The sequence below is a fragment of the Netta rufina genome (assembly GCF_964035555.1).
Source record: "Netta rufina genome assembly, chromosome: 4".
Taxonomy (NCBI): Eukaryota; Metazoa; Chordata; class Aves; order Anseriformes; family Anatidae; genus Netta; species Netta rufina.
The window spans coordinates 76,671,914-76,698,859 of NC_140127.1; the positions used below are offsets into that span (position 1 = coordinate 76,671,914).

The 26,946-nt window shown below is 70.6% G+C and overlaps 2 protein-coding genes across 4 annotated transcripts; both read left to right on the plus strand.

The window, feature by feature from the left end:
• The first annotated feature begins 1,600 nt into the window (after window positions 1-1,600).
• On the plus strand, window positions 1,601-6,747 carry LOC311208622 (RING finger protein 145-like). 3 transcript variants are annotated; one of them, XM_084285460.1, is made up of 10 exons: window positions 1,601-1,920; window positions 2,560-2,668; window positions 2,761-2,852; window positions 4,120-4,355; window positions 4,477-4,652; window positions 4,762-4,902; window positions 5,058-5,240; window positions 5,351-5,498; window positions 5,678-6,034; window positions 6,131-6,747. In XM_084285460.1, the coding sequence occupies exons 1-10, from the start codon at window positions 1,788-1,790 to the stop codon at window positions 6,575-6,577; spliced, it is 2,022 nt and encodes a 673-aa protein (XP_084141586.1). In that variant the 5' UTR covers window positions 1,601-1,787; the 3' UTR covers window positions 6,578-6,747. The 3 variants fall into 3 exon arrangements, with proteins under 3 accessions (XP_084141586.1, XP_084141588.1, XP_084141587.1); XM_084285462.1 differs by having other exon boundaries at window positions 4,323-4,355; window positions 5,122-5,240; XM_084285461.1 differs by having other exon boundaries at window positions 6,163-6,556.
• Window positions 6,748-14,348: 7,601 nt separating this feature from the next.
• Window positions 14,349-24,295, plus strand: EBF4 (EBF family member 4). Its single transcript, XM_084286338.1, has 16 exons — window positions 14,349-14,465; window positions 14,604-14,667; window positions 14,731-14,786; window positions 15,047-15,120; window positions 15,736-15,804; window positions 19,435-19,516; window positions 20,347-20,464; window positions 21,499-21,629; window positions 21,696-21,822; window positions 22,143-22,231; window positions 22,415-22,480; window positions 22,753-22,927; window positions 23,026-23,208; window positions 23,366-23,569; window positions 23,668-23,743; window positions 23,860-24,295. Exons 1-15 carry the CDS (start codon window positions 14,394-14,396, stop codon window positions 23,736-23,738), a joined length of 1,581 nt encoding a protein of 526 aa, XP_084142464.1. The 5' UTR covers window positions 14,349-14,393; the 3' UTR covers window positions 23,739-23,743; window positions 23,860-24,295.
• Window positions 24,296-26,946: the final 2,651 nt, after the last annotated feature.

Here is a 26,946-nt window from a genome sequence, read left to right on the forward strand (position 1 = left end):
GGCACGGGGGCTCCCGGAGCCGCGGCCCCTCTGGGAACACCGGGGAGACCGGGAGCCGGGACGGAGATACCGGGCACACAGGGGCAGCGACCGGGGATGGAGACCGGGACTGCCTGAACCGGGGAGCCCCGGCCGCTGTCCGCGGTGCTGCGGGCCCGGAGCGGGTGGGGGGCAGCAGGGGGACGGGGGAGGAACGGGGGGGACCGGGAGCGGGCCGGGGGGCGCGCCGAGCTGAGCCCGAGGGATGGAGACACCCAAGGGTGCGGCATCGGGAGCGCCCGTCGGTCCGTCCGTGTGCCTGTCTGTCTGTGTGTCCATCCGTCTGTCCCTGTGCCCATGTGCACTGGTGGGGGCGTACAGCCGGGACAGGCTGAGAAAAATCTCAAATAATTTTATTCGGACGGGACCTTCTGTGAAGCTGCTTTATTCGCGATTGCAGTGGCGGGCATCCTGCCAATGAGGGGTGCATTATAGTTAAACCTAACCTTTTATTCCCTATTCCCCGACACCCGATCACCTCCTGTTTCCTCATGGCCGAGTACTGCAGGTTCACAAGCTACTCAATGCTCCTCTACACCATCTATGTACAATTTTTATTTTTTTTCAACCCTTTAATTTACCCTTTCTTATGTTTTGAGAACCTGTGATCCTTGTTTTACAGTTCCCACATTGCTCATCCAGTTTTTCTCAAGTTTCTGCCTTATTCTGGAACAGCGAGGCCTTCTGTCCACTTACTCACGTAGCGTTTCTCCTTGTTATGACTACACAACCACCTCAGAATACAGAAAATTGGTTCTCTACTGCAAAAACACAACTTCATTTCTCACTGAATGGGTTAAAGTTGCACCAGGGGAGGTTTGGGTTGGATAATTAGGAAGAATTTCATTACCGAAAGGGTTGTGAGGCACTGGGATGGGCTGCCCGGGGAAGCGGGTGAGGTATTTAAGAGACATTTAGATGCAGAGCTCGGTGATGTGGGTCAGTGGAGGGCTGGGTTGGGTTGGGTCAGAGGCTGGGCTGGGGGATTTGGGGAGCTCCTCCAACCGGGATGGCTCTGGGGTTCTGGAATTTGGGGATTCTGGAACTTTGGGATTCTGGGATTCTGGAATTTTGGGATTTGGGATTCTGCGATTTTGTGATTTTGTGACTCTGTGACTGTGGGATTCCATGATTTTGTGAATCTGTGACTCTGGGGTTCCATGATTTTGGGATTCTGTGACTCTGGGATTTTGGGACTTTGTGATTTTGGGGTTTTACGCCGCTTTGGGCTCTGTTTCTTAGCAGCACGGAGGCGCTGCAGACGCCCCCCCCCTCCCCGCGCCCCTCTCAAAATGGCGGCCGCGGGGTCCCCCTCGCAGCCTGCCCGCACCCAACATGGCCGCCACCCGGCCGGGCGGGCGTCACCGGGCCGGGCCGCGCCCCTCTCCAAAATGGCCGCCCCCAGGCGCATCGCCCTCACCCAAGATGGCGGAACGGCGTGAGCCAAAGGCACCCGGTGCCCGCTTCCAAGATGGCGGCCGCAGCTTCAGCCGCGGGCGGGCCCTCGCTCCGGGCCTCCCCGCCACGCACCGGGAACGCGGCGCGGGGGCGGAGCGGGAGAAAGCGAAAGTGGCGGCGGGCGCGGGGCAGGCACCGGGAGCGGGAGGGGCGGCGGGGGCGGGGCCTGGGCCCGCCGGGAGCCCCCGCACAGGGCCAGGCCGGGCGCCCCCCGCCGGGCCAGGCCGGGCCGGGCCGGGCCGGGCCGGGGGAGCTCCCCCGGTGCCCCCCCCGGTTCCCCGGTCCCGGCCATGTCGCGGCTGGAGGCGGCGGCCAACGTGGCGCTGCGGGTGCCGGCGCTGGCGCTGCTGGACGCGCTGTACCGCTGGGACACGGCGGGGCCCGGCCCGCTGCCGGTGCTGCCCGGGGCCGCCTCCTGCCTCGGTGAGGGCCGCAGGGGGGGCGAGGGGGGGGGCACCGGGACCGGTACCGGGGAGCCCGGGGGGGTGGGAGCTCTGCCTCGTGCCCCCCACAGCCGCCCCGGTGCCCGGTGAGAGCCCCGGCACCCAGCGGGGTGACGGGTGTGGGGTGTGGGTGTCACGGCCCCGGTGGGTGAACCGGGACGGTGCCGGGTGGCTCCGGTGGCACCGGTGGCAGCACCGGGTCCCCGTGAGGGGACATCACACAGGGGGGCTGCACAACCGGCCCCGTGCGGCTGCGGGGTGCGGGAGGGCCTGGAGGCCACGGCCGCTCACCGGGGGCCAACGGGAAGCCAAACGTTGACCCAAACGCCCCAAAATGTTGGGAGGGGACGGGCAGAAAGCCCCAAACGCCCCAAAATGTTGGGAGGGGACAGGCAGAAAGCCCCAGATTTCCCAAAATTTTAGGAGGGGATGGGCAGAAAGCCCCAAATTTCCCAAAATTTTAGGAGGGGATGGACAGAACGCCCCAAACACCCCAAAATTTTAGGAAGGGATGGACAGAATGCCCCGGCCATGCCCGTCCCGTGGCGGTGCTGGGGACACGGAGGGGCCCCCCCAGGGACCCCCCCCTTGTCAGCGCCGTCCCCGCTGCTCCCCGCAGGCCACGTGCTGTGCCTGGTGCTGCTGCTGCTGCCGGTGCGCGCCCTGGTCCGGCTCTACCTGCACCTACTCACGGCGCTGCTGCTCTGCGCGGGGCACCAGGCGGCCAGGTGAGGGGCACGGCACCGGGGGAGGGGGTCGGGGGTGGTTTTGGGGGGTCGTAGCGGGGGGATATGGGGGTGCTGAGCCTCTCTCCGTGCAGTGAGTACGTCCGCGGCGAGCTGGAGCACGGCTTCCAGGGCGCTGTGTACAGCGACGCGGCCGCGTTCAGGAGATTCGCCACGGCCCTCGCAGGTGAGCCACCCCCCGGGACCCCCCCAACGCGGGGACGGTGGCACCAAAAGGGTGGGGAGCGGCTGCAGGATTGGGGACGAGGCAGAGGATTTTGGTGACACGTCCCAGGGCACAGCCTGGGTCTGCCCCAGGGTTTGCGGGGAAGGGCTGAGCCCCCCCTGGTGCCCGGCTCTGGCAGTTTTGGGGTGGTGCTGTCCCGTTGTGGCTGGGCGTGCTGTGTGTGCCCCAGCTTGGGGTCTCGCCGAGCCCCCTGCCCTCATTTGGGGCTGGGAGGAGGGTCGTGGGGGCTGTGGGGTCAGGGGGCTGCAGGGTCAGGGTGCTGGGGAGTCGTGGGGGCTGCGGGGTCGTGGGGGGCTGCAGGGTCGGGGTGCTGCAGGGTCGGTGGGGCTGCGGGGTCAGGGTGCTGCGGGGTCAGGGTGCTGCGGGGTCGTGGGGGCTGAGGGGTCGGAGTGCTGCGGGGTCATGGGGGCTGTGGGGTCGTGGGGCTGCAGGGTCAGTGGGGCTGCGGGGTTGTGGGGGCTGCGGGGTCATGGGGCTGCAGGGTCGTGGGGGCTGCAGGGTCAGGGTGCTGACCCTCCCCGTCCCCCCTGCAGCCCAGGTGTGTGTCTGCATGTTCTGCGGGGTTGGTGGGGCTGCAGGGTCGTGGGGGCTGCGGGGTCAGGGGGCTGCGGGGTCATGGGTTTGCGGGGTCGTGGGGGCTGCGGGGTCAGCAGGCTGCGGGGTCAGGGTGCTGCGGGGTCAGGGTGCTACGGGGTCGTGGGGGCTGTGGGGTCAGGGGTGCTGTGGGGTCAGGGGTGCTGTGGGGTCAGGGGTGCTGTGGGGTCAGGGGTGCTGCGGGGTCGTGGGGGCTGCAGGGTCGTGGGGGCTGCGGGGTCGTGGGGGCTGCGGGGTCGTGGGGGCTGCGGGGTCAGGGGGCTGCGGGGTCAGGGGTGCTGCGGGGTCAGGGGTGCTGCGGGGTCATGGGGGCTGCGGGATCAGGGTGCTGCGGGGTCAAGGTGCTGCAGGGTCATGGGTGCTGCAGGGTCGTGGGGCTATGGGGTCAGGGTGCTAGGGGGTCATGGGGGCTGCGGGGTCAGGGTGCTGCGGGGTCGTGGGGGCTGCAGGGTCATGGGTGCTGCAGGGTCTTGGGGCTGCGGGGTCAGGGTGCTGCGGGGTCAGGGTGCTGCGGGGTCAGGGTGCTATGGGGTCAGGGTGCTGCGGGGTCAGGGTGCTATGGGGTCAGGGTGCTGTGGGGTCAGGGTGCTGACCCTCCCCGTCCCCCCCGCAGCCCAGCTGTGTGTCTGCACGCTGTGCGCGCTGCTGATGAGGACCCGGCAGGCCTGGCTGTTCGCCGCCCCGCTGCTGCCCGTGCTGGCCCGGCTGTGCGGCGTCCCCCTGCGGGCTCTGCCCCTGGCCAACACCTTGGCCGCCGCCTGCAGCAGCGCGGAGGTGCTCTACGTGCTCAGCTCTCACCTCCTCGTCCCCTTCCAGCTGGCTGCCGCCGCCTGCCGCGAGGTCATGCAGGTAAGGGGGGGCTGCGGACCCCCTGCGGACCCCCTGACGTGGCCCACCACGACCCCTCGGCCCCCTGCACACGGGGCAGGACGAGGCAGCCCCCTCCCCGCTGAGCTGCGCTGTCCTGCAGGCCATGGAGGTGTACCGGCTGCTGGCGCTGGGGGTGTCCCTGTGGAGCCAGCTGGCCGTCCCCCTCCTCTTCCTCGTCTTCTGGCTGGTGCTCTTCTCCCTGCGCCTCTCCTCCTTCCTCGCCTCCTCCGGCAGCGCCGTCGCCCAGCAGGGGCTGCTCTTCGTCCTGCTCAGCAGGTGGGTGCTGGTAGAGCTCAGCCTTCCTCCCTCCTGGCCTCAGAACGAGGAGGAGGAGGAGGAGGAGGAGGGAGGTGGCCGGGCTGTGCTGAGCCCGTCTCCCTCGCAGCGTGGCCGAGTGCTGCAGCACGCCCTACTCCCTCGTGGGCCTCACCTTCACCGTCTCCTACCTGGCCCTGGGCGTCCTCAACCTCTGCAAGTTTTACCTGCTGGGCTTCGGCGCCTTCCACAACGGCAACGTCATGCACCGGTCAGCACCGGGGGGGGGCTGGGGTGGGGTGGGGGGCGTCCCCTGTCCCAGCCCTGCACGGGACTTGGGGGTCAGGAGCGATCCCGCAGCATCCAGTATGGGATGAGGAGGGGCTGGGGTGTGGGGGTCCCGTCCTCACCCCCTGTTTGTGGCAGGGGGGTGACGGAGGGCGTGACGCTGCTGCTGCTGGCGCTGCAGACGGGGCTGCTCGACCTGCAGGTCCTGCAGCGGACCTTCCTCCTCAGCATCATCCTCTTCATCGTGGTGACCTCCACGCTGCAGTCCATGATCGAGATCGCTGACCCCATCGTGCTGGCGCTGGGGGCCTCCCGCAACAGGTACTGGGCACCCAGGGGTGGGCAGCAGGAGGCAGCCCGGAGGCAGAGGGTGCTGCTGGGGGGTGCCTGGAGGGGGGAGGCCCCCTCTGGCTGAGCTGTGCCCCCCCCAGGAGCCTCTGGAAGCATTTCCGTGGTGTCAGCATGTGCCTGTTCCTGCTGGTCTTCCCCTGCTTCATGGCCTACAAGATCGCCCACTTCTTCCACCTGGATTTCTGGCTGCTCATCCTGGTCTCCAGCTGCATGCTCACCTCCCTGCAGGTACGGGGGGGCCCCCTGCTCCTTTTTGGGGGGCACATCCCCTCTCACGGCCCCGAGAGCTCCCCAGCCCTGAGCAGGCTGAGCAGGGCCTCCCTGGGGTGCTGGAGATCAACCGTGGGGGTGGTGTTGGGGCGTGCTGTGCCCGGCCAGCAGCACCCAACGCGTCCCGCCACCCCTAGGTGCTGGGCACCCTGTTCATCTACGGGCTGTTCGTGGTGGAGCTGCTGCAGGACGCGCCGCTGGAGCGCATGGACGAGATCATCTACGGCGTCACCGCCGTCAGCCGCGTGCTGGAGTTCCTGGTGGCCCTCTGCGTGGTGGCCTACGGCAGCTGGGAGTCCCTGGTGGGCGAGTGGAGCTGGGTGGGCGCCTCCGTCATCATCGTCCACTCCTACTTCAACGTCTGGCTGCGCGCCCAGTCGGGCTGGAGGAGTTTCCTGCTGCGCCGCCAGGCCGCCCAAAAAATCAGCTCCCTGCCCCGGGCCACGCGCGGGCAGCTGCGGGACCACGACGACGTCTGTGCCATCTGCTTCCAGGTGAGCCCAACAGCCCCCCCGGCACCCGAGGGGGGTCCCGGAGGAGCCCCCCGGGGTCTGTGGCACCAGGTGATGTCCCCCCGTGTGCCCCCGCAGGACATGCAGGTGGCCGTCGTCACCCCCTGCAGCCACTTCTTCCACGGCGCCTGCCTCCGCAAGTGGCTGTACGTGCAGGACACGTGCCCCATGTGCCACCAGAGGGTCGCCCCCGTGGCCCCCCAGGACGACGCCGGCAGCGGGACGGGGACGCAGGAGGGGGCGCCCCCCGAGGACGAGGGGCTGGAGGACGCGGGACCCCCGGCACGGCCCCGGGAGGACGAGCCCCCCCGTGGGGACGGCGTGCTGGCAGGCCCAGGGGACAGCGGGGCTGGTGCCTGCAGCCCCGATCGGGGTGAAGAAGCAGCAGGGGCCCCCCCACAGCCCCCCGGGCACCCTTGGGTGCCCCCCAGCACGGACTCGCAGCAGCTGCTGCCCTCCCCTGCCAGCCCCGACACCGCTGCGGGGGACAGTGGGGACAGGCACAGTGGGCACCAGCCCTCCTAGCACCCCCCCTCCCCATCCCATCCCCTCCTGCAGCCCCCTGGGCCCCCCCCCCACCCACCAGCAGCCCCCGGTGCTGGGGGGGGGCTCCAGGCCCCCAGGGTTGGGGTCTCTCTGCGGGGTGCAGGGGCTGTGCCCCAAGGACAGATTTTTGCAATAAATTTGGAGCTGAAGCTGCTGTGCCCCCCCTGCACCCCCCCCCCTCCCACAGGACCCCAATGGGGGGGGGGCTGGGCTGGGGCCGCATCCAGCCCTGCGTGCTGGGGGGGCGCAGGGTGGGGGTCTGCCTGGCTGGGGGGGGCATGGCTGGGTGTGGGGGGGTGCTGGGCTTGGTGGGGGGCTGGCACAGGATTTGGGGGGGCTTGGCGGGGGTCTGGCCACCCCCAGCCCCCTCCCAGCCCTGCTGCCAACCCCATTTCCCCAGTGCCATCCACATGCTGGGGGGGGGGGGGACGTGGGGGCCCCTCTGTTCCCAAAAGGGGCTGGGGTCCCCGTCCCTGGGGTGCTCAGCCCCACTGGGGCTGGGGGGGGGTCCCTGCTGGGGGGCACGCAGCCCCTCTGCAGCCCGGCGGGGGAGGCAGGGAGGGCCCCAAAAGGGCCGGGGTCCCTGGGGAGGTGGTAAATGGCCCCCCCCCCCCCCCTTCCAGCTCAGCCCCACCCCGCACTTACCCTAAGGAGGGTGACGCAGCGTCCCGGGGGGGCCCTGTGCAGCCCATTAACCTGGGGGGGGGAAGGGAGAAGCGGCCATAAAACCCCTCGGGGGGAGGCTCCCTCCCCCCCTGCAGCCCCCCCCAGCCCTGCACCACCATCTCGACCCCCAGACCCCCCCCCCCTGTGCCAGGAATGGGGCTCACTGGTGGAGAAACCCAGTGTGTCCCCCCCACCGGGTGTGTCCCCCCCCCCGGGCATGGCTCCGAGGGTGCTGCCTGGAAGTGGGAGAGGTGGGGGGGGGGCGCAGGGCTGGGGTCCCTTGGGTGCTGCCCACCCCTGGGTGCTGCCCCCCCTGGGATCCCAGCACCGGCAGCATAATGGGGGTGGGGGGAGCACCCAGGCGGCCCCCCCCCGGGGCTGGGGGGGTGCCCGGGGGTGGGGGGGTGCTCGGTGGGCTCAGCTCCCCCCCGGGGGGGTCCCTGCAGAGCCCTGGTGCAGAGGCTGTGAGGGGAGTGGGGGGCTGCAGGACACCAATGACCCCCCCCCCCGACCCCCCCGGGGCTGTCCCCTCCCAGTTTGTGGTGGGTGCTCATTTGGGGTCACTGTGGGGTACCCAAGGGGCTCATTTGGGGTCAGTGTAGGGGATGCAGGGGACACAACGAGGGGCACTGGGGGCTCTCAGGAGGCGTGGGGGGGTCATTGGGGTCTCCTGGGGTCCACCCGGGGTCTCTGTGGGGCACCAGGCGATGCGGGGGGGTCCCTGGGGGACGTCTCCTGGTGGGGAGCCCACGGTGCCTCTGGGGTCACCCCGGGACATCTGGAAGGCCACATTCGGGGCTTTTTGGGGTGAATCGCGGGATGCAGTGGGGTCAGTCTGGGGCATCCCTGGGAGCAGTTTGGGGTCCTTCTGGGGTGTCTCAGGGGATGCAGTGGGGTCGCTCTGCAGCATCCCCAGGAGCATTTTGGGGTCCTTTTGGGGTTATCTTGGGGGATGCAGTGGGGTCACTCTGGAACATTTGTGGGACCAGTTCGGGGTCCTTTGGGGTATCCTGGGGGATGCAGTGGGGTCACTCCGGGGCATCTGCAGGACCAGTTTGGGTGTCTTTGGGGATGTCTTGGGGGATGCAGTGAGGTCACTCTGGGGCATCCATGGGAAGAGTTTGGGGTCCTGGGGTGTCTCAGGGGATGCAGTAAGGTCACTCGGGGCCATCTGCAGGACCAGTTTGGGGTCCTTTTTTGGGTGTCTCGGGGGGTGCAGTGGGGTCACTCTGGGGCATCCCCGGGAGCATTTTGGGGCCAAGTTTGGGTGTCTTGGGATGATGCAGTGGGGTCACTCTGGGGCATTCATGGGAATGCTTTGGAGTCCTTTTTGGGGTGTCTTGGGAGATGAAGCAGGGTCACTCTGGGGCATCTGCAGGACCAGTTTGGGGTCCTTCTGGGGTGTCTCAGGGGATGCAGTGGGGTCATTCTGGGGCATTCATGGGAATGCTTTGGAGTCCTTTTGGAGTGTCTCAAGGGATGCAGTGGGGTCACTCTGTGGCAGCCCCAGGAGCATTTTGGGGTCCTTTTTGGGTGTCTTGTGGCAATGCAGTGGGGTCACTCCGGGGCATCTGCAGGACCAGTTTGTGTGTCTTTGGGGATGTCTCGGGGGTGCAGTGGGGGTCACTCTGGGCATTCATGGGACTGGTTTGGGATCTTTTTGGGGTGTCTTGGGAGATGCAGCAGGGTCACTCTGGGGCATCCACAGGACCAGTTTGGGGCCCTTTCGGGATGTCTCGGGGGATGCAGCGGGGTCACTCTGTGGCACCCCTAGGAGCGTTTTGGGGTCCTTTTGGGGTTATCTTGGTGGATGCAGTGGGGGTCACTCTGGGGCATTCATGGGAGCAGTTTGGGGTCCTTTAGGGGTGTCTCGGGGGGTGACTTGGGGTCACTCTGCGGCATTCCCAGGGACACTTTGAGGTCCTTTTGGAGTGTCTCGGGGGATGCAGCGGGGTCACTCTGCGGCACCCCCAGGAGCACTTTGGTGTCCCTTTCGGGGCATCTCACAGGTTGCACCGGGGCCACCCACCAGAGCATCCCCCACACCCTCCCCGGGCTCCCAACCACGACCACCCCCCTACCCCCATCTCCCCCCCGGTTCCCCCCCGGTTCCCCCCCCGGTCCCCCCCGGCGCCGTCCTCAGCGGCGCTGCCCGCGGAGCCCCTCGGCGGCTCGGGGAGGGGCCGCTCCTCCCCGGAATGATGTCAGCCTGCCCGGCCGCGGCCCCCCGCCTCCCCCGGCGGCTCCGGCCCCTGCCTCCCCGGGGGAGGGAGGAGGCGGCGGCGGCGGCGGCGGCGGCATGGCCCCGTGCCGGCGGGGCGGCGGCGGGGCCGCGGCGCCGGGTGCTGGTGCTGATGGTGCTGGTGGCGGCGGCGGGGGCGCCGGGGTCGCGGCGGGGGTGGAGGAGGAGGAGGAGGAGGAGGAGGGGGTCGGCGGCGGGGCGGGGGGGGCCGCCCCCGCCGGGCTCCCGCCGCCCCCGGTCCCCCCCCGGCCGCCCGCTGCTGCTGCTGATGCCGCTGCCCGCCGTCGCCGCCGCCGCCGCCGCCGTCGTCGCCCCCCCCGCACCGTGCCCGCCGCCGCCCGTCGCCGCCCTCCCGGCCGGTAACGAGCCCCCCGCCCCGGGCCGCGCCTGCCCCCCTCCCGCAGCCCTCCCTCCTCCTCCTCCTCCTCCTCCTCCTCCTCCTCCTCCTCCTCCTCCTCCTCCAGCCCTCCCCCGCGCCCCGCATCCCTCCCCCAGCCCCCCGAGCCTCCCCCCAGCCCTCCCTCCACTCCTCCTCCCAGCCTTCCTCCCTCCCTCCCTCCCCTCCTCTGCCTCTCCCCCCCCCCCCCCATCCCTCCCTCCCTCCACTCCTCCTCCTCCTCTGCCCTCCCCATCCCTCCTCCCCCCCCCCCCCTTTTCCCCGCCGCCCCCCGCCCCTTCCCCTCCCGGTCCCCGCACTTGGGCTCCTCCGTCTCCAACTTCTCCGGCCCTGCCTCCGCCCGCCCCCGCCCCCCGCCGCCCCGCCCCCCCGACCCCCCCGGTCCCCCCCCCCCAGGCTTCCCCTCGCTGCCGGCCCCCCAGCAGCCTCAGATGCCGCTTCCCCGGCGGCCGGGACGGCGGCGCCCGGCACCTGCCCGGTTCTGAGCGCTGCGCGCCCGGAGGAGGTGGTTTTTTTTGGGGGGGGGGGTCGCAAGTCGGGGGGCGGCCGCTGAGCCCCTGCCATGTTCTCCGTGCAGGAGGCGCTGCCCCGGGGGGGGCTGCCCATGAAGGAAGAGCCGCTGACGGCCGGGCTGCCCTCGGTGAGGTGGCTGCAGGGCACCGGCATCCTGGACGCCAGCACGGCGGCACAGAGGTAAGGGGACGGCGGCTCCCAGGGCACCCCAAAACACCACGGGCACCCAAACACCACGGGCACCCCGGGCTCCACGAGCATCCTGGGCTCCGTGGGCATTCCCAGCACCATGGGCACCCCAAACACCACGGGCATCCCAGGCTCCGTGGGCATCCCAAACACGCTGGGCACCCCAAGCTCCGTGAGCATCCCCGGCACCATGAGCATCCCAGGCTCCATGGGCATCCTAAACACCAAGGGCACCCCAAACACCACGGGCACCCCAGGCTCTGTGGGCTCTGTGAGCATCCCGGGTACCACCAGCTCCACGGCACCGCAGGTGCTGCGAGCACCCCGAGCACCACAAACAGCCCGCACCCTACAGGCACACCCTGCGCGCTCCGAGCACCCCAGGCACCCAACCCCCTCAGCATCCCGGGGGCCGTGGGCAGCCGGGTGCTTTGGGCATCCCTAGTGCCCGCGGGGGACTTTGGGCATCCCAAGTGCCCCCCACACCCTGGGCTCCCCAGGCCTCGCGGGTTATCCAGACCCCTGAGATCCTTGGGTACCGTGGGGACCCCCGGGGACCTCAACAGCCCTGGGGGCACCCCAAATGTGTCACCCCACGGGTGTCAGGCTGGTTGCCCCGTGCTGGGAGGGCTGGCAGGTCCCGCAGCGGGGCAGGTGCTGCTGCCAGAGCTGCGAGGGGCTCATGCCAAGCTGCGTGCTGCATGGCTTGGGGTGTCTTGGGGCTGGACCCGCACCCTGCACCCCAGCTGTAGGGCAGGGCTGGCGGCGGCGCCTTCCCCTGCTCCTGGGCAGGGCTGGTGGCATCGGCCAGGGGAGACACCGCTCACGCAGCCTGCACAGCCCCCCGTGCTCTGCCTCACCCCGTCCCCTGTCCCCATCCCCTGTCCTCCCTGTCCCCGTCCCCTGCCCTCCCTGTGGGGCTCCCCGTGCTCCACCCCGTCCCCGTGGGTGCACAAAGCTCCCCTGCCCTTCCCCAGCCCCGTGCCCAGAGGGGTCCCGGCAGTGGCAGGGGGACACCTCCACCCCTGTCCCCAGCGCCCCTGCTCCTGCTGTCCCCGTGGGCTGGGGGGCTCGCTACGGGGGTGCCGTGCTTGCGGCGTGCTGCGGCTCTGCCTGGGGGTGCCAGGGGGTGCCGGGGGTCCTGGGACAGCCTGGACACAGCCCAGTGAGAGTGCTCCCCCCGGGGGCTGCATTGGAAGCCCTGGGGTCTCCCCCGGGACCCCCCCAGCTGCTGCACTCGCAGGCACTCCGGGGTGCTGGGAAACTGCAGCGATCCTACTGCGCCCCCCTCCCCAAAGCCACCCGGCCCCCGCTGCACCCCAGCAGAGGGGCTGCACTGGGGGGGCTGGCCCGGCCCCGGGAGGTGGGGAGGGGGCTGCAGAGGGGGGTGAGAGCCGGGGCGCAGGGAGGGGGTGGTCATTGTGCTCCCAGAAACTTCCCCGTGCCCTGGCGTGGTGGTGAGGCGGGTGGGTGACATCCGTCCCCTGCCACTGCTCCTGCAGCACCTCGCAGCCTCGCTCCCCACGTGCTGCCCGCGAGCAGCCCCGGGCACGTCCCGGGGGTGACTTTTAGGGTCGGGGTCCCGGGGACAAGCCCGCGCCGTGCCTCGGCTCCTCGGGCTCCCCCCCACCCTCCCGCAGCCCGAGCGCGGAGCCGGGGCTGCGTAATTGCGCGGTGCCCCCTGTTCCTGGAGGATCCGTGAGTGGAAGATGTTGCTTTCCTGTAACAGACATTCGCTGGTCTCATTTGCTAGGAAATGCTCTGATTTCCTTTAATAATTAATGGCAGCCGGGCTCGGCTCTCGGAGCGCCGGGGTCTCGGCAGCGCTGGGAGCAGAGATGCAGCTATTACCCGGCCGGCAGCCCGAGGGCCCCCCCGCTCCCCCCCGCTGCACTTTAGGGCCAAAAAAGCCTGGGGGAGGCGGAGGGGAATTAAAAGGCCGAGGCGAGCGCTGGCTCTGCCTGCTGCTGGGGCCGTGCCACCTTCGCATTAGCCAGGAGCCCCGTGGCCGGGCTCCAGCGCGGACGGCAGGGTCCCCGTCCCGGCAGCACCGTGGGGCTTCGTGCACCCAGCTGGGGTCCCCGTGCGCTGGGGGGTCCCGGGCTCAGCACCCACATGCGGGGAGGATGGTCCTGAGCTCGGAGCGTGGCACTGCCAGAGCCCCCGCTCATGGGCACGGAGGGGGTTTGGGGAGCGCCCCCCACGCTGCTCGGAGCCTGGGTGCGAGGCAGCGAGGGCACGGGGGTGTGAGTGTGCACGGAGGTGTGCACGGAGCTGCCAGCAGTGCACGGGGACAGCGAGTGTGAGCGTGCACACCCGTGTCCAGCCGTGCACGCTGCAGTGAGCTCGGGCACCCCTGTGCCAAGCAAGCGCGGGGCACTGGCACCCGCTGCGTGCCGAGGGGCTCAGAGCCCCCCCGCGGGCAGCCGGGTGGGCTGCGCGCCCCCCGGCCTCGGAGCGTCCTGGAGCTTTGGTGAGGGGCTGGGGGGCCGGAGGGGGGTCTGGGGGCCGTGCCCCCCCCCCCAGGCCGTTCCCGAGCCGGCCATCAGGTGGCGGCCGTGCCCCGGCGCAGCGGGGGGGCCCCGTACCGGGACCGGCTCCGGCAGCGCCCTGGCCCCCACCGAGCCCTGTCCCCTCCCCACCCCGGGGGGCTCCGGGGCTGGAGCAGGGCCGGAGGGGTCGAGTCCCTCACGTTTGTGCCCCCCCCTCGGTGCTGACCCCTGCCTGCGCCCCGGCTGCCCCACAGCGGGGGGGCTGCGGGCGCAGGGGGGTCCTGCCCCACGGCGGGGGTCGCTGCGGGCCATGGGCTCCCCGTGGGTCCCCGGTCCCTGCCCTGCTGGGGGGGCTCGGAGGCAGCGTGGGAAGCGGCTCCGGCAGCCCGAGCCCCCCCGAGGCTGCTGCTGGGGGGGCCGAGCCCCCCGCCCCCGGCTCGCTCCCGGCCCGCTGTGTTTTTAATCGCGGAAGCGGAGAATTTCTTACAGCCCCGTGTTTGTCTTGGCCGCGCCACCCCCCTGGCTCCTGAGCTGCACGGCAGGGCTGGGTCCTGCTCCCGCGGCCCCCCACGCGGATGTGCGGGGCGGGGGCGGCCCTGACCCCCCCCCCCTTGGGTGCTGACACCGCTGCGGGGACGGGGACCACCCGCCGGGCTGGGGACGGTGCCGGCCGTGTGGGTGGCTGCGTGTGCCGGGGGGACGGGCAGTGCCGGGGGTGCTGCCCGTCCGCTGACCCCCCCCGTGCCACCCGTGCCTCGTCACCGTGTGCCATCCGAGCCTTGTCACCCTGTGCCACCGCTGTTTTGTCCCCAAGTCCTTGTGAGGACAGCAAGGGAGTCCCGTGAGGCTGGGCTGCTGCTGCCCGCGTTCGCCCCGGCTGTGCGCACGTGGTGGGACCCCGCTGTGACAGTGGGATCTGGGGGGTCCCCGTGGCTGCCCCCTCTGTGCGCCACGGCCTTCGGCCTCGCTCATCGTGGGGGTGAGCTGGGTGGGGGCACGGCCCAGCTGTGGTGCAGGGCTGGGGGCCGGGGTCCTCCCCGCTTCCATCCCCGTAGCATCCCCTGGGTACCGGGGACACCCTCGCCCCGGGGGCACCATGGTGGGCACGGCACGCCGGGTCCCTCCCGGGGAAGGGGCTCCGTGGGGGGACGCAGGCGGCCCTGGGGAGGGGGCGCAGGGCCCTGCACTCACCCCCTGCCTCGTCCCCGCAGCGGGGTGGGCCTGGCCCGAGCCCACTTCGAGAAGCAGCCCCCCTCCAACCTGCGGAAATCCAACTTCTTCCACTTCGTCCTGGCCATGTACGACCGGCAGGGCCAGCCCGTGGAGATCGAGCGCACCTCCTTCATCGACTTCGTGGAGAAGGAGCGGGTGAGGCCGGGGGGCACGGGATGGGGGGGGGACACACCATAGGGTGAGGGGTCTGCGGCTCGGGACTGGGCTGGGGCTGCACCCGGGGGACGGTGACACCCCGCGGCCCCCACCCGACCGTCCTCCTCCTCTCCCCAGGAGCAGAACGGCGAGAAAACCAACAACGGCATCCACTACCGGCTGCAGCTGCTCTACAGCAACGGTGGGTGCTGGGGGGGGGGCGCGGGGGCGCGGGCCGGGCTGACCGACCCCTCTCGCCCCGCAGGGGTCCGGACCGAGCAGGATCTCTACGTCAGGCTCGTCGACTCCATGTCCAAGCAGGTAACGCTGGGGGGGTCCCCGTGGCCCCCTCCCCTTGCGTTGGCCACCCCGTCCCATGAAGCCGCCGAGCCCTACACGTGCACGGGGGGGGTGTGCAGGATGGGCACGGCCGCGTGCATCCGTGTGGGCACACGTGTGTGAACGGGCACACGCGTGTGCACGCACCCCCTGGCTGTGGGCACACCGCTGCTCCCCGGGGGTCCCCGTCCCCGCGGGTCCCAGCCCGGCGGAGCCCCCACCTCCCGCTCTCCCCCCCCCAGGCCATCATCTACGAGGGGCAGGACAAGAACCCCGAGATGTGCCGGGTCCTCCTCACCCACGAGATCATGTGCAGGTAGGGGGCCGAGGGGGGGGTGGGGGGCTGCCGGCCGCAGCTGCCTGGTGCCAGCGCGCGGTCCCCGGTGCCCCATTAGAGCCGCTCTTGTTTACCGCGCTCGCTCGGTGTTTGTGCAAATTAGCACTCCGTGCCAGCGCGGCTAATTGAGCTCCAGGAGCCGCGCTAACGATGCTGTGGCCGGGCCCCCCTGCTCCCCGTGGGGCTCGGCCCTGCCGTGTCCCCCCTGTCCCCGTGGGAGGCTGCGGGGCGTGGGCGTCCCCGGCGCACGGAGCCCACCCGTGGCACCCCGGTGCGGAGCCCAAACTCAGAGCCTCATGGCACAGTGGGACCAGTGAGGGGGGGGCTGCAGCAGGGTGGCCCCTGTGGCACCCCAGTGCCCCCCGTGCCCTGGCACCACGTGGCCGATGTCCCTGTCCCGGGGACCCCTCCAGCCCTGCTCCCCTGGGGGCTCGTGGCTGTCCCTTCCATAGCTGCCCCCCACTTTTGCTCCCCAGTAAAGGGATTGGTGATGGAGGGGGGGGGGGGTTCTGGGGCTGGGGGGGTACCCTTGGGGTCCTGGGGGGCCGTGGGGCTGTCCCGGCACCTCTCCCTCACTCTGCTCCTCTCCCCCAGCCGCTGCTGTGACAAGAAGAGCTGCGGGAACCGCAACGAGACGCCCTCGGACCCCGTCATCATCGACAGGTACGGACGGGGCAGCGCCGGGGGGTCCCCGGGGAGCCAGGGCAGGGAGTCCCTGTGCAGGGGGGGGGGGGGACGGATGTGAGCGCTGCCTCGTTAGCGCTAACGACCTCGGAGCCTCTCCGCGCTCCCTGCTCCCTCTTCTCTGCTGTTTGTGCAACTGGCACTGCGGCACCGGGTCCTGCCCGGGGCCCTGGGGGACAAGGGGGAGCCCCCCCCCCCCCAGCACGGGCCATTGCCTGCGGGTGGCATCGGGTGGCACCGAGCGAGGCAGCGCCTCGCCTCCACCCAGATGCTTGCTCCAGCAGCACTGTGTGGCCCCACAGACCCTCACCCCGGTGTCCCCATGTCCCACATCCCCGTGTCCCCATGTCCCATGTCCCCGTGTCCCCCCACCGGGCTGTGGTGGCAGCCAGCCGTGACAGATGGGGACGCGCCGCTCGCAGTCAGCGCGGCACTGCCACCGTGCATCAAACAAATCAGTAACTCAGCCACTGCCACCAGCCAGACGGGGCCGTGGGGCAGCCCCCCTCCTGGCACGGTGTCCCCAGGCGTGTCCCCACAGGGGAGGGACAGCCCCGAGTCCCCCCGAGCCTCCTGCTGCGTGGTGGGTGAGCGCTGGCACCCCTGTGTCGTGCCCGGGGTCCCCGTGTGTGCCCCCCATCCCTCGGTGCTGGGGCTGAGCAGGTGTCACCCCCCGGGTCCCCATGCAGGGGCTGACACCCCGGGGGCACCCCGACCCCAGGATAGAATGGGGTCCGCCCTGCAGCCCCCCAGACCCCGCTGTCCATCCGTCTGTCCGTCCATCCTCCCGTCTCCCCACCCCGGTGCCATCTCTCCATCCCTGTCCCCACACATCTCCCAGCACGGCGGCACCCTCCTGGTGTCACCACCGGGCTGTCGGGGCCCTTGGGGACCCGCGTCGGTGGTGGCACCGGGGCTGTCCCCTCAGGGGGTCGGTGGCACTGGGGGGATGCCGGGGCCGTGCCCCCTCCTCACCTCACCCCCGTGCCCCTTGGTCCCTGGGGGCCACCTGGGATGTGGGGGGGCTCTGGCGGTGCTCTCAGGCCGTGTCCCCGTGTCTCCATCCCCGTCCCCTGCCCTCCCCGGTGTGACCCCAGCCCCAAGGGGGGTGTCAGGTCCTGGGGTCTGCCCCCCCCCACCAGCAGCAGCCAGCTGTGCGTGGCCAGCTGTGCACGGCCAGATGTGTGTCTGCCCCCGCCCTATGGATCAGGAAATCCCCAAAACAGCCGCGGGACCCAGCGGCCACAACCCGGCCAAGACAAACTCCCGGTACCAGCCGGAGGGTCCCCGGTGCCCCGGCCCCCACCCCCTTCTTCCCCCCACCCCATGGGGACGGGTCCCCCACGCTCCAGCCACCCCCTACCCCTTTGGCCACGGAGACCCCCGGGGACCCCTGCCCGGTGCCGTGCCCGGGGGTCGCGGCTCTGTCCCTGCTCCTGTCCCTACCCCATGACCCGGCCCTATTGGGGACCCCCCCGTGCCCCCCGTCCCTCTCCGTGCCCGGGGCCGGCCGGGTCCCGCCCGGCGCCGCCGCCCCCCGGCCCTGCCCCCGCGCCCGCTCCCGGCCCGACGCCCGGCCCCACTGGTTTAGAGAGCCAGATAAGTGCCCTATCAACATGTTAATCAAATTACTTAGGAGCTAAAATTGACGCTTTTCATTAATTATACAAGATTATTCTAATTGCGAATTCAAATTTATGCGCTCGGAACAGAAGGTGTTCGGCAGCACTGCCGGGAATTTGCATATTAAATGGGGAGCGCGGCGCATCAGGATGCTAATGGATGCGCCGCGCGGTATTTTTAACTCCGCGCCCATCTGCGCCGTGCCGGAGGGGGCCGCCCGCCGCCCCTCTCCCCTCTCGGCGGCGCGGGGCCGGGCCGGGCCGGGGGGGGGCTCGCCCCGAGCCGCCCCTGTCAATCTCCTGGCGGGGGGGGGTTGCTTTCCTGGCCCCCCCTCCCCGCGCCTTCCTTCCGCTGATTACCACCTGCGAGGCCGCGGCCCCGCGCCCGGGACACGGGGGGGGGGGGTTTGGGGAGGGTTGGGGGGGTTGTGGGGGGGCGCTTCCAGTGCCCTTCCCGGTGAAAATGTCCCTGAGCTGGCTGGGGACAGGAGTAACCCGGGGGAGAGTGGGGGGGTGCTCTGGTGGGGATGGACAGGGCGCTCGGGGGTCTGCGCCCCCCTCCCCTCATGCGTCCTGCCCCTCCCCGGCTCCTCCCCAGGAGGATGGGGATGGGGATATGGGATGGGATGGGGTGGGATAGGATGGGATGGGGATGGGATGGGGATATGGGATGGGGATGGGATGGGGATGGGGATGGGATGGGATGGGATGAGATGGGGATGGGGAGGGGGATATGGGATGGGGATGGGGATATGGGATGGGGATATGGGATGGGGATGGGATGGGGATGGGGATATGGGATGGGATGGGGATGGGATGGGGATGGGGATATGGGATGGGGATGGGATGGGGATGGGGATATGGGATGGGATGGGGATGGGATGGGGATGGGGATATGGGATGGGGATGGGATGGGGATGGGGATATGGGATGGGATGGGGATGGGATGGGGATGGGGATATAGGATGGGGATGGGATTTGGGATGGGATGGGGATGGGGATGGGATGGGGATGGGATGGGATAGGATGGGGATATGGGATGGGGATGGGCTGCTGGGGCAGGGTACCAGGGCAGCGTGCTGGGCAGGGTGCTCAGGGGATGCTGGAGCAGGACGTTGTGGTGCTGTGTCAGTGTGGGGTGCTGGGATCAGGCACTGAGACAATGCTGAGGCAGGACGGGGGCAGGACAGCACCCCAGGGTGGTGCGGGGGGGCTGGGGCTGCCCCGTGCTGGAGCAGGGGAGGGGGTGGCACAGGGGGACACGGTGACCTGGCACTGCTTGGTGGCCTGGCGCAGCAGGGACCTGGCGTGGAGCAGGGACTGGGGCAGTGACCTGGGGCAGTACCTGGGGGGGGGGGGACCTGGCACACCCTGGTGGCTTGGTGTGGGTGGTGAGTGGGCACAGCACCACGACCTGCTCAGCACCACAGCTCGGGGGGGTGTATGTGTGTGTGGGGGGGTGCGTGGTGTGGCTGTGGGCCCAGGGGATGTGTCAGTGATACTGGGGGACAGGTCTGTGCTCCTAGGCGTGTGCCTGTGTGCCATGATCCCTGCGCATTCCCCATCCCATCCCCATCCCATCCCATCCCCATCCCATCCCATCCCCATCCCATCCCCACCCCATCCCCATCCCACCCCACCCCATCCCACCCCACCCCACCCCATCCCTGCCCCTAATGTGAGTGCTGCTGCTGCTCATTAATTATTGAGGGGCCGATGCTGATTAGGGCCATGGACAAGCAGCCTGAGTATTTCATCAGGCCGGGAGGTGGGGGGGGCAGCTCTCCCTGCTGCCCACCCATCTCCCAAAACTGCCCCACTCTCCTGGGGTGCGTGTGAGCACGTGGGGGTGTCCGTGCAAGGTGTGCACACACACCGCTGCGAGGTGCATGGGGGGGGGGGAGAGCACCTGAGCACGTCTGGCTGGGGACATGGGGACAGCGGGACGCTTGCCCTCACCCCACTGGCCTCCCTCCTTCCTCCCCAGATTTTTCCTCAAGTTTTTCCTCAAGTGCAACCAAAACTGCCTGAAGAACGCAGGGAACCCACGGGACATGCGGCGCTTCCAGGTGAGCCCCGGGCCCCCCCCTCCCAGCCCTGCCCCACACATCGGGATCCTCGTCTCCTCCTCGGAGGGGCCGAGGGGAATTGGGGGGGTTCGATCTGACAAAGGAGGCGAATCAGATCCTAAATCCCCCCCCGACCCCTTTGCAAAGTGTTCCCCAGCGTCCCCCTTCCCACAGCTGGAGTTTCCGTAGTGAAGCGGGGGGGGGGGGGCTCTGTCCCGTCCCCCACCCAGCACGGGCGCCTTCATTAGGGCCTCTCGTAAAGATATGATAATTGTGACATTTTTACATGATTAACGACCTATCCAATTTGCATAGCGCCAAGCAGCTCCGGGAGAACAGCCAAGTCCACGCCGGAGGGAGGGAGCGGGGAAGGTGGGGTGGGGGCGCAGGGGGCGGGCTGGGGTGTCCCCGCCGTGCTGGACCCGGGGTGTCCCCTGGGGGTGGCGTGGGATGGGCAGGTCCTGGTGGTGCCGGGGGGGTGCTGGGGGGTTGCAGCACCGGGTTCTGTGCAGGAACGGCACCCGTGGAGCACACTAGTGCTCACCAGCACGGTCAGGTACACCCCCCCCCCCCCCTTGGCTCCCCACCTCTATGCACACACATGGTACGTGTTGGCACACGCATCGGGGGGGCTGGGGGGCAGGCGTGACAATGGTGGTGTGCCCAGAGGCAAGAGGGGACACCAGAGGTGACCGCGGGACCCCACCCGTGGGTGCCGTACCCGTGGCAGGGCGCCCTGCGGGGTCCCCACGGGGACGGGCACCAGCGCCCCATGGCTGCGCCCCCCGTGGGGCAGGAGGGGGCGGTGGCGCTGACGGTGGGTCCCGCAGGTGGTGGTGTCGACGACTGTGAACGTGGACGGCCACGTGCTGGCCGTGTCCGACAACATGTTCGTGCACAACAACTCCAAGCACGGGCGGCGAGCGCGGCGCCTCGACCCCTCCGAAGGTGAGCCCGAGCGCACGCACACACACACACACACACACACACACACACACACACAGACACACACACACACACACGCACACGGGACTTACACGTGTGCACACGAGTGTGCCGTGCTGCTGGCACGCGTGCACAGCCGTGCGCAGCCCCACGTGCACACCCATGGGTGCTTGCACACCCAGAGCCACACGTGTGTGTGTGCGCACAAGGGGTGGCCGGGCACGGGGCTGGGACAGGGGAAGTGTCCCCAGCTGTCCCCAGGCTGCGGGGTCTGGCACAGCCCCACGGCACCAGGGCAGCCCCCAGCCCCAGGGGACCGTGTGCCCATGCTGGGACCCCCGGGTGGGGGCCGTGCAGTGCCCCCGCTCTGCCCCACGCTGCTCCGAGCCTGCGGCTCCCTGGTCCCGGCACCTCCCTGCCGGGTCAGCGGGGCGAACGGGCACCCTGGGGTGGGCACTGAGCCTGGGATTTGTGCCTCGTCCGTCTGTCCGTCCGTCCAGCACACAGTCTCTCCATCTCCCCGCCATCCCTGTGCGTTTTCTGTCTGTCCCTCCGCCTGTCTGTCTGTCCGTTCAGCACGTCCAGGCTGTCCTGCCGTCACGCACACACCTCCCCTCCAGCCACTCTGTGCGCCCCTGCCGTCCGTCTGTCCGTCTGCCCGATGCAGACGTGCTCTGCCTGCCCACCCGACACGTCCTGTCCCTCTGTCCGTCCGTCCTGTGCGCGCTGCCTGTCCGTCCGCCCGCCCGCCCCCGTGGCACCGTCCCCGTCCCCCCGCCGCCCCCGCCCGTCCCCGTGTCCCGGCAGCGCCAGCCATCCCGTGCTCACGCGTGGCGTCTGTCCGTGTCCGTCTGTCCCCGGCCGCGCGCCCCCGCCGCCGCCGCCTGGTTCTCACTCTCTGCCTCTGCTCTCCCTCTCTGCCTTCTCTCCCCCAGCTCGCGCCCCCGGCCCCGACCCCGGCGCCCCCCGCTCCCGCCACGCGCGCGCCCCACACTCACTGCTGCCCTGTCTCTCCCCCCCCCCCCCGCCCGAAGCAGCCACCCCCTGCATCAAAGCCATCAGCCCCAGCGAGGGCTGGACCACCGGAGGCGCCACCGTCATCGTCATCGGCGACAACTTCTTCGACGGGCTGCAGGTCGTCTTCGGCACCATGCTGGTGTGGAGCGAGGTACGGCACGGGGCGGGGGGGGGCGCGCAGCCGGCCGAGGGCTCAGCCCCCTCCCTGTCCCCGCAGCTCATCACGCCCCACGCCATCCGGGTGCAGACCCCCCCGCGGCACATCCCCGGCGTGGTGGAGGTGACGCTCTCCTACAAGTCCAAGCAGTTCTGCAAGGGCGCCCCGGGGCGCTTCGTCTACACCGGTGAGGGGCCCGCAGCACGGGGAGGGGGCACGGCCCACGGGGGTGCCGTGGGGGTCTCCGTGCCCGCTGCCGGCCCCAGGGCTCAGCCGGCGCAGGATATGGGGGTGCCAGGGGAAGGGGCTGCGGTGGTTTGCATGGGGGGGCACAGGGGTGATGTGGGGGGGTCCCTGCAGTGGGAGGAGAGACCCCGGGGTCCCCCTTTCCGCTGTCCCCTGCTCGGCTCCACGCACGGTGCTCCGTGCCTCGGTTTCCCCAGCGGACAGGGCAGGTTTGGGGGCCCGGGGCTGGCCTCACCGCTCCCCCCTTCTCTCCTCGGCCAGCGCTGAACGAGCCCACCATCGACTACGGGTTCCAGCGCCTGCAGAAGGTCATCCCCCGGCACCCCGGAGACCCCGAGCGCTTGCCCAAGGTGGGGACAAAGTGGGGCAGCGCTGGGGCCCGGCCCCATGGGGCTGATGTGGGGCAGGGCTCGGGGCATTGCACGGCAGCCTGGGGAGGTGACAGCGCTGCGGGAAGGTGACACTGGCATGGGGACGTGGGGAGGTACAGGGGGGGCCGGGTTCCACCTGACCCTGTGCCCCTCGCTGCCCAGGAGGTGCTGCTGAAGCGGGCGGCCGACCTGGTGGAGGCTCTCTACGGGATGCCGCACAGCAACCAGGTACCACGGCCCCCTCCCACCCCACAGCCCCCCTTAATCTGGCCGGGCCCAGCTCCTGGAGCTGGAGCAGGGCCGCAGGAGCCGGCCCCACATCTGCTCCGCGTTAGGACTCCCTGGGCACTGAGTCAGGGGCCGCGGGACCCCCCCGGCGCAGCCGCCCCCGAACCTGTGCGGAAGCCGGAGCCGCCCAGGTCCGGCCGCAGGAGCTGCCCCGCTCCCACGGCCCTGCTGGCAGCCGGCCCCGGGTGACGCCGTGCCCGTGCCATCCCCAGGACATCATCCTGAAGCGCGCGGCGGACATCGCCGAGGCGCTGTACAGTGTCCCCCGCGCCCCCGCGCAGCTCTCCTCGCTCGGCAGCCACGGCCCCGGCGCCGTGATGGGCGTCAACTCCTTCGGCAGCCAGCTGGCCGTCAACATCGGCGACTCGGCGCAGGGCCCCGAGCAAGGTGGGCTGGGGGCTGGAGGGGTCTGGAGGGGCCGTGGGGGCTGTGGGGGCTGTGGGGGTCGTGGCCCTGCCCGGTGCCACCTCGGCTCTCGCCCGCAGGCTACTCCCGGAACACGAGCAGCGCCTCGCCGCGCGGCTACGTGCCCAGCTCCACGCCGCAGCAGGGCGGCTACGGCGGCGCCTCCGGCATCAACGGCTACGGGGGCAGCAGCATGGCCGGCCTGGGGGTGCCCGGCTCCCCCAGCTTCCTCAACGGCTCCACCGCCAACTCCCCCTACGCCAGTGAGTCCCCACGGGGGGCCGTGCTGCCGGCTCTGCCCTGGCTGAGGGCACCCCCCTTGAGCGCCAGCCCCGGCCCCATCCCTGTCCCTTGCCTTTGGGTCCCCCCCGGGGGAGCTGGCGCAGGGGCTGGGGGTCCTGAGCGCCTTCCCCCCCGCAGTCATGCCCGCCAGCCCCCCCCTCGGCGCCTCCTCCATCACCCTCCCGTCCGGCACCGCCACCTCCGCGCCCGCCGGGGGCTTCTCCTTCTCCCCCGTCAACATGATCTCGGCGGTGAAGCAGAAAAGCGCCTTCGCCCCCGTGGTGCGGCCGCAGACCTCGCCGCCACCCGCCTGCTCCAGCACCAGCGGCAGCAGCCTGCAAGGTGAGCCTGGCCGGGAAGGGGCTGCCCCCAGCCCTGTCCCCATCCCCGTCCCTGTCCCCGTCCCCTCTCGGCTCACCCTCTCCGTCCCCACTGCCCAGACCCGGCTTTTGAGGACTCGGACAAGTTCCACACCCCTGCGCGGTCGCTCCAGGGACTGGCCTATTCCTAAGCACAGTAGGTGCCTGGTGCTGCACGCGGGGCTGCATCCACACCTGAAGGGGACCAGGCCATGCAGGGCTGGGGTCCTGGTCCCCCCCCCAGCACTGCCAACCCCTCACCTTCCCTTACAGCCATGCCCAGGCTCCTCGTGCTGCCCGCAGGAGCCGGGACAGCCCCGAGCAGCGGACAGGGACGGGACTGAGCACAGCCATGAGCGTGGCGGTGCCGGCCCCTCCGACCCGTGCTCAGGGCTGGGGGGGGGCTGCAGGGCCAGGACCCCCTTTCCCGGCTGCCCACGGGTCCCGGAGCTCAGCCCCTGCTGCAGCGGGGTGCCCCCGGGGCTGTGGGGTGCCCCTGGCCAGCACGACCAGAAGGGGCCAGCGTGGCCGGATCCTGGTTTCGGCACAGCCCCTCGTGGGGCCAGACAGACCTCGGGGGAAGCTCCCGGGATCGAATCAACCCCTCCGAGGTCAGCCTCAGAGGCACCCCGAGACCCGTGCAGCAGGACCGGGACCCCCGTGCGGGGGCAGCTCCGGGAAGCGGGGCGGAAGGCTCAGCCCTGCTCCCCCCGGCTCGCCCAGCTGCGCGCTTCCAGATGTGCGGCCGCCCACCCGCAGCTCCCGGGCGGCCGCGGCCGGGGCTCTGCCCCCACACAGCACCGGGGCCGTGCGGGGGCTCAGCCCAGCCCATCCTGCCCAGCTGGGGGGGCCACGCTGCCCACCCCCGGCCCGAGCACTTTGCCCACCCTGAGCCATCCGAGCCCCTCGGCGCGGTTCCCGGCAGCGCACGGAGGCAGCAGGCACAGGACACAGGACAAGGAACACAGGACACGGGACACTGCTGCAGCCCCGTTGCTGCCATCAGCACCACGGTCCCTGCTAATGCCATCAGCACTGGTTTTAGCCACAGGTTGGGCCATGTGGGAGCCCCCCAGGGCTGGCACTGCCCCCCCTCCCCATTGGGGCTCTGCTGGCACTTCCAGGCAGGGGGGGAGCGGACAGAAATTTTGTAAATAAAGGGAAAGAAAAAAAAAAAAACCACCACTCCCCCCACACACCCCCGTCCCTGTCCCATCCGCACCCCCTCGCAGGGTGGCCGTGCCCCCGTCCCCCTGCCACAGTCGAGGTGACGCCTCCGTGCCCAGCCCGGAGCTGGGGCCTCACCGGCTGTCCCCACCGGTCCCCAGCTGGGGGTCCCAGGGTAGAGCCCCCCCCCGGTGACCCCCAGCCACCAGTGCCGACCCCTGTCCCCAGCCCAGCCTCGAGGCCAGGGGGCTGGGGACGGGGTGGCCGGGATGGGGTGGCCACACTGGGGTCCTGGTGCCCCCCAGGGTGGTGGCACGGGGCGGGCGGTGCAGGCTGGCTCGGAGGGGGGGGGCTTTTTGAAACAGAAATAAAAAAAGGACTTGCAGAAAGGCAGCGGCTCAGCAGGGTCTGTGGGCGGGGAGGGGGCTGCCCCGAAGCGGGGGCACAACCAGCACCACAGCACCCCTGCACCCCGACCCCCATCCCGGGGCTGCCTTGCACCAACCCTGGGGCAGGGAGAGCGCATGGGGGTCCTGGGGACAGGGAGAGGGATGGGGACGGGGACGGGGATGGGGACAGAGAGGCTCTGGAAGGTGCTGGAGCCTGGTGCCACGGCAGGGCTGGGGGCTACAGGCTGCCCGGGGGGGTCCCCTCTCCGTGTGGCCGAGCTGCTGCCCCGGTCCTGGCCCCCTGCACCTGGAAGCGCTCAGCCCCAGCCCCAGCCCCAGCCCCAGCTCTGTTCCCATTGCCGGAGCACAGCGGGGTGGGCGCGGAGCTTCCTCCCCACGCCGGACCCCCGGGACCCCAAGGAACGCGCCCGCTCCTCCCCGCCCTGCAGGGTCAGAGCCCGGGGGACGTGGGGCCAGCCCCCAGCCCTCGCAGCTGCTACGGGGGGGTCCACGGCCGCCCCCGGACCAGGCTCGCCACGGTCGCTGGGAGTGGATGCTGTGGGATCTGGAGGTGTGGGGCTGTGCCTGCCCCACAGCCAGCCCCAGGGGCTCAGCACAAACAGGGACTGAGCCAGCATGCGTGGGGGGGCAGCGGGTTGTGCCCTGTCCCCTCTTGCCCCCACAGCCCAAAAGCGGCCTGGGACCACCCTGCAGGAGGGAGAGGAGCCGGGTAGGGGGACATGGGGGGGATACGGGGGGGACAGGGGGGCTTGGGGACCACCCTGGCCACAAGGAGCAGCAGGGCACGCTCAGGCACCAGACGTGGTTGGGGTTTTCCACCCAGCCCCAGGTGCGAGAGCCACCCCTGTACATGGGGGGGGTCGCAGGGAAAGGGGCACACAGCAGACACACGTGTGCACACACACACATGTGCAAGGGGAGGACCCCTGTGCCGCTGTGCCCCCGAGGAACCCAGGGGGTCTCAGCACCCCCCCAGCGCCTGCCCCACACCCTGACCCCGTGCACAGAGGGGGGCACAGCCGGCAGTGGGGCACACGCGTGTGCAAAGGGCGGGTGGGGGGCCCTGCTGCCACACTGGGGGGGGTGCACGTGTCCGCAGCTCCCTGCTGGCACACCCAGTGGTGTGCACCCGCCTGTGTCCGGGGCACCAAGCACCACGGGTGGGTGCAGGCAGCTGGGCAGTGCTCAGGGGGGTGGCAGTGCAAATTTGGGCCCCCCCAGACCCTCTCAGCCCCCCACACTCTGCAGCACCCACACGGAGCACGAGCAGGACCCGGAGGGGCCGGTGCCCCCTCCCCACCCTGCCCTGGGTGTCCCCAGCCCCCCGTGGGGTTGGGGTGGGGGCCGGGGCCGTGCTGGCAGCGAGGAGGCATTGCGGTGGGACGGCGCACACCCCCCCCCACCGAGCGGCGTGCCGGCAGCCTCCGCCTCGCACAGATGCTGACAGCATCTGCCTGGAAGGACCATAAATATTTATGGCCCCCGGCGCAGGCAGCAGCTCCCGTGGTGTGCCTGCAGCCCCCCGGATTCCCCCCCCCAAGCTGCCCCCGAGGGCTCCCTGCCCCTCGGGGATGGGGCACCCCAGCACCCGCACCCACATCGGGACCAGGGGCCACATGGGCTGGGGCCCAGGGCAGCCCCCAGACCCCCTGAGCTGCCCCCCCCTCCCCAGGGTCCCCCCAGCCCTTAGGGTGCCCCAGCACATCTGGGCTCCCCCAGTGTCCCCCCCCCCACATCCTCCCCTTTGTGCAGGGGTCTCCAGCCTGGGGGGCTGGGACAAGGC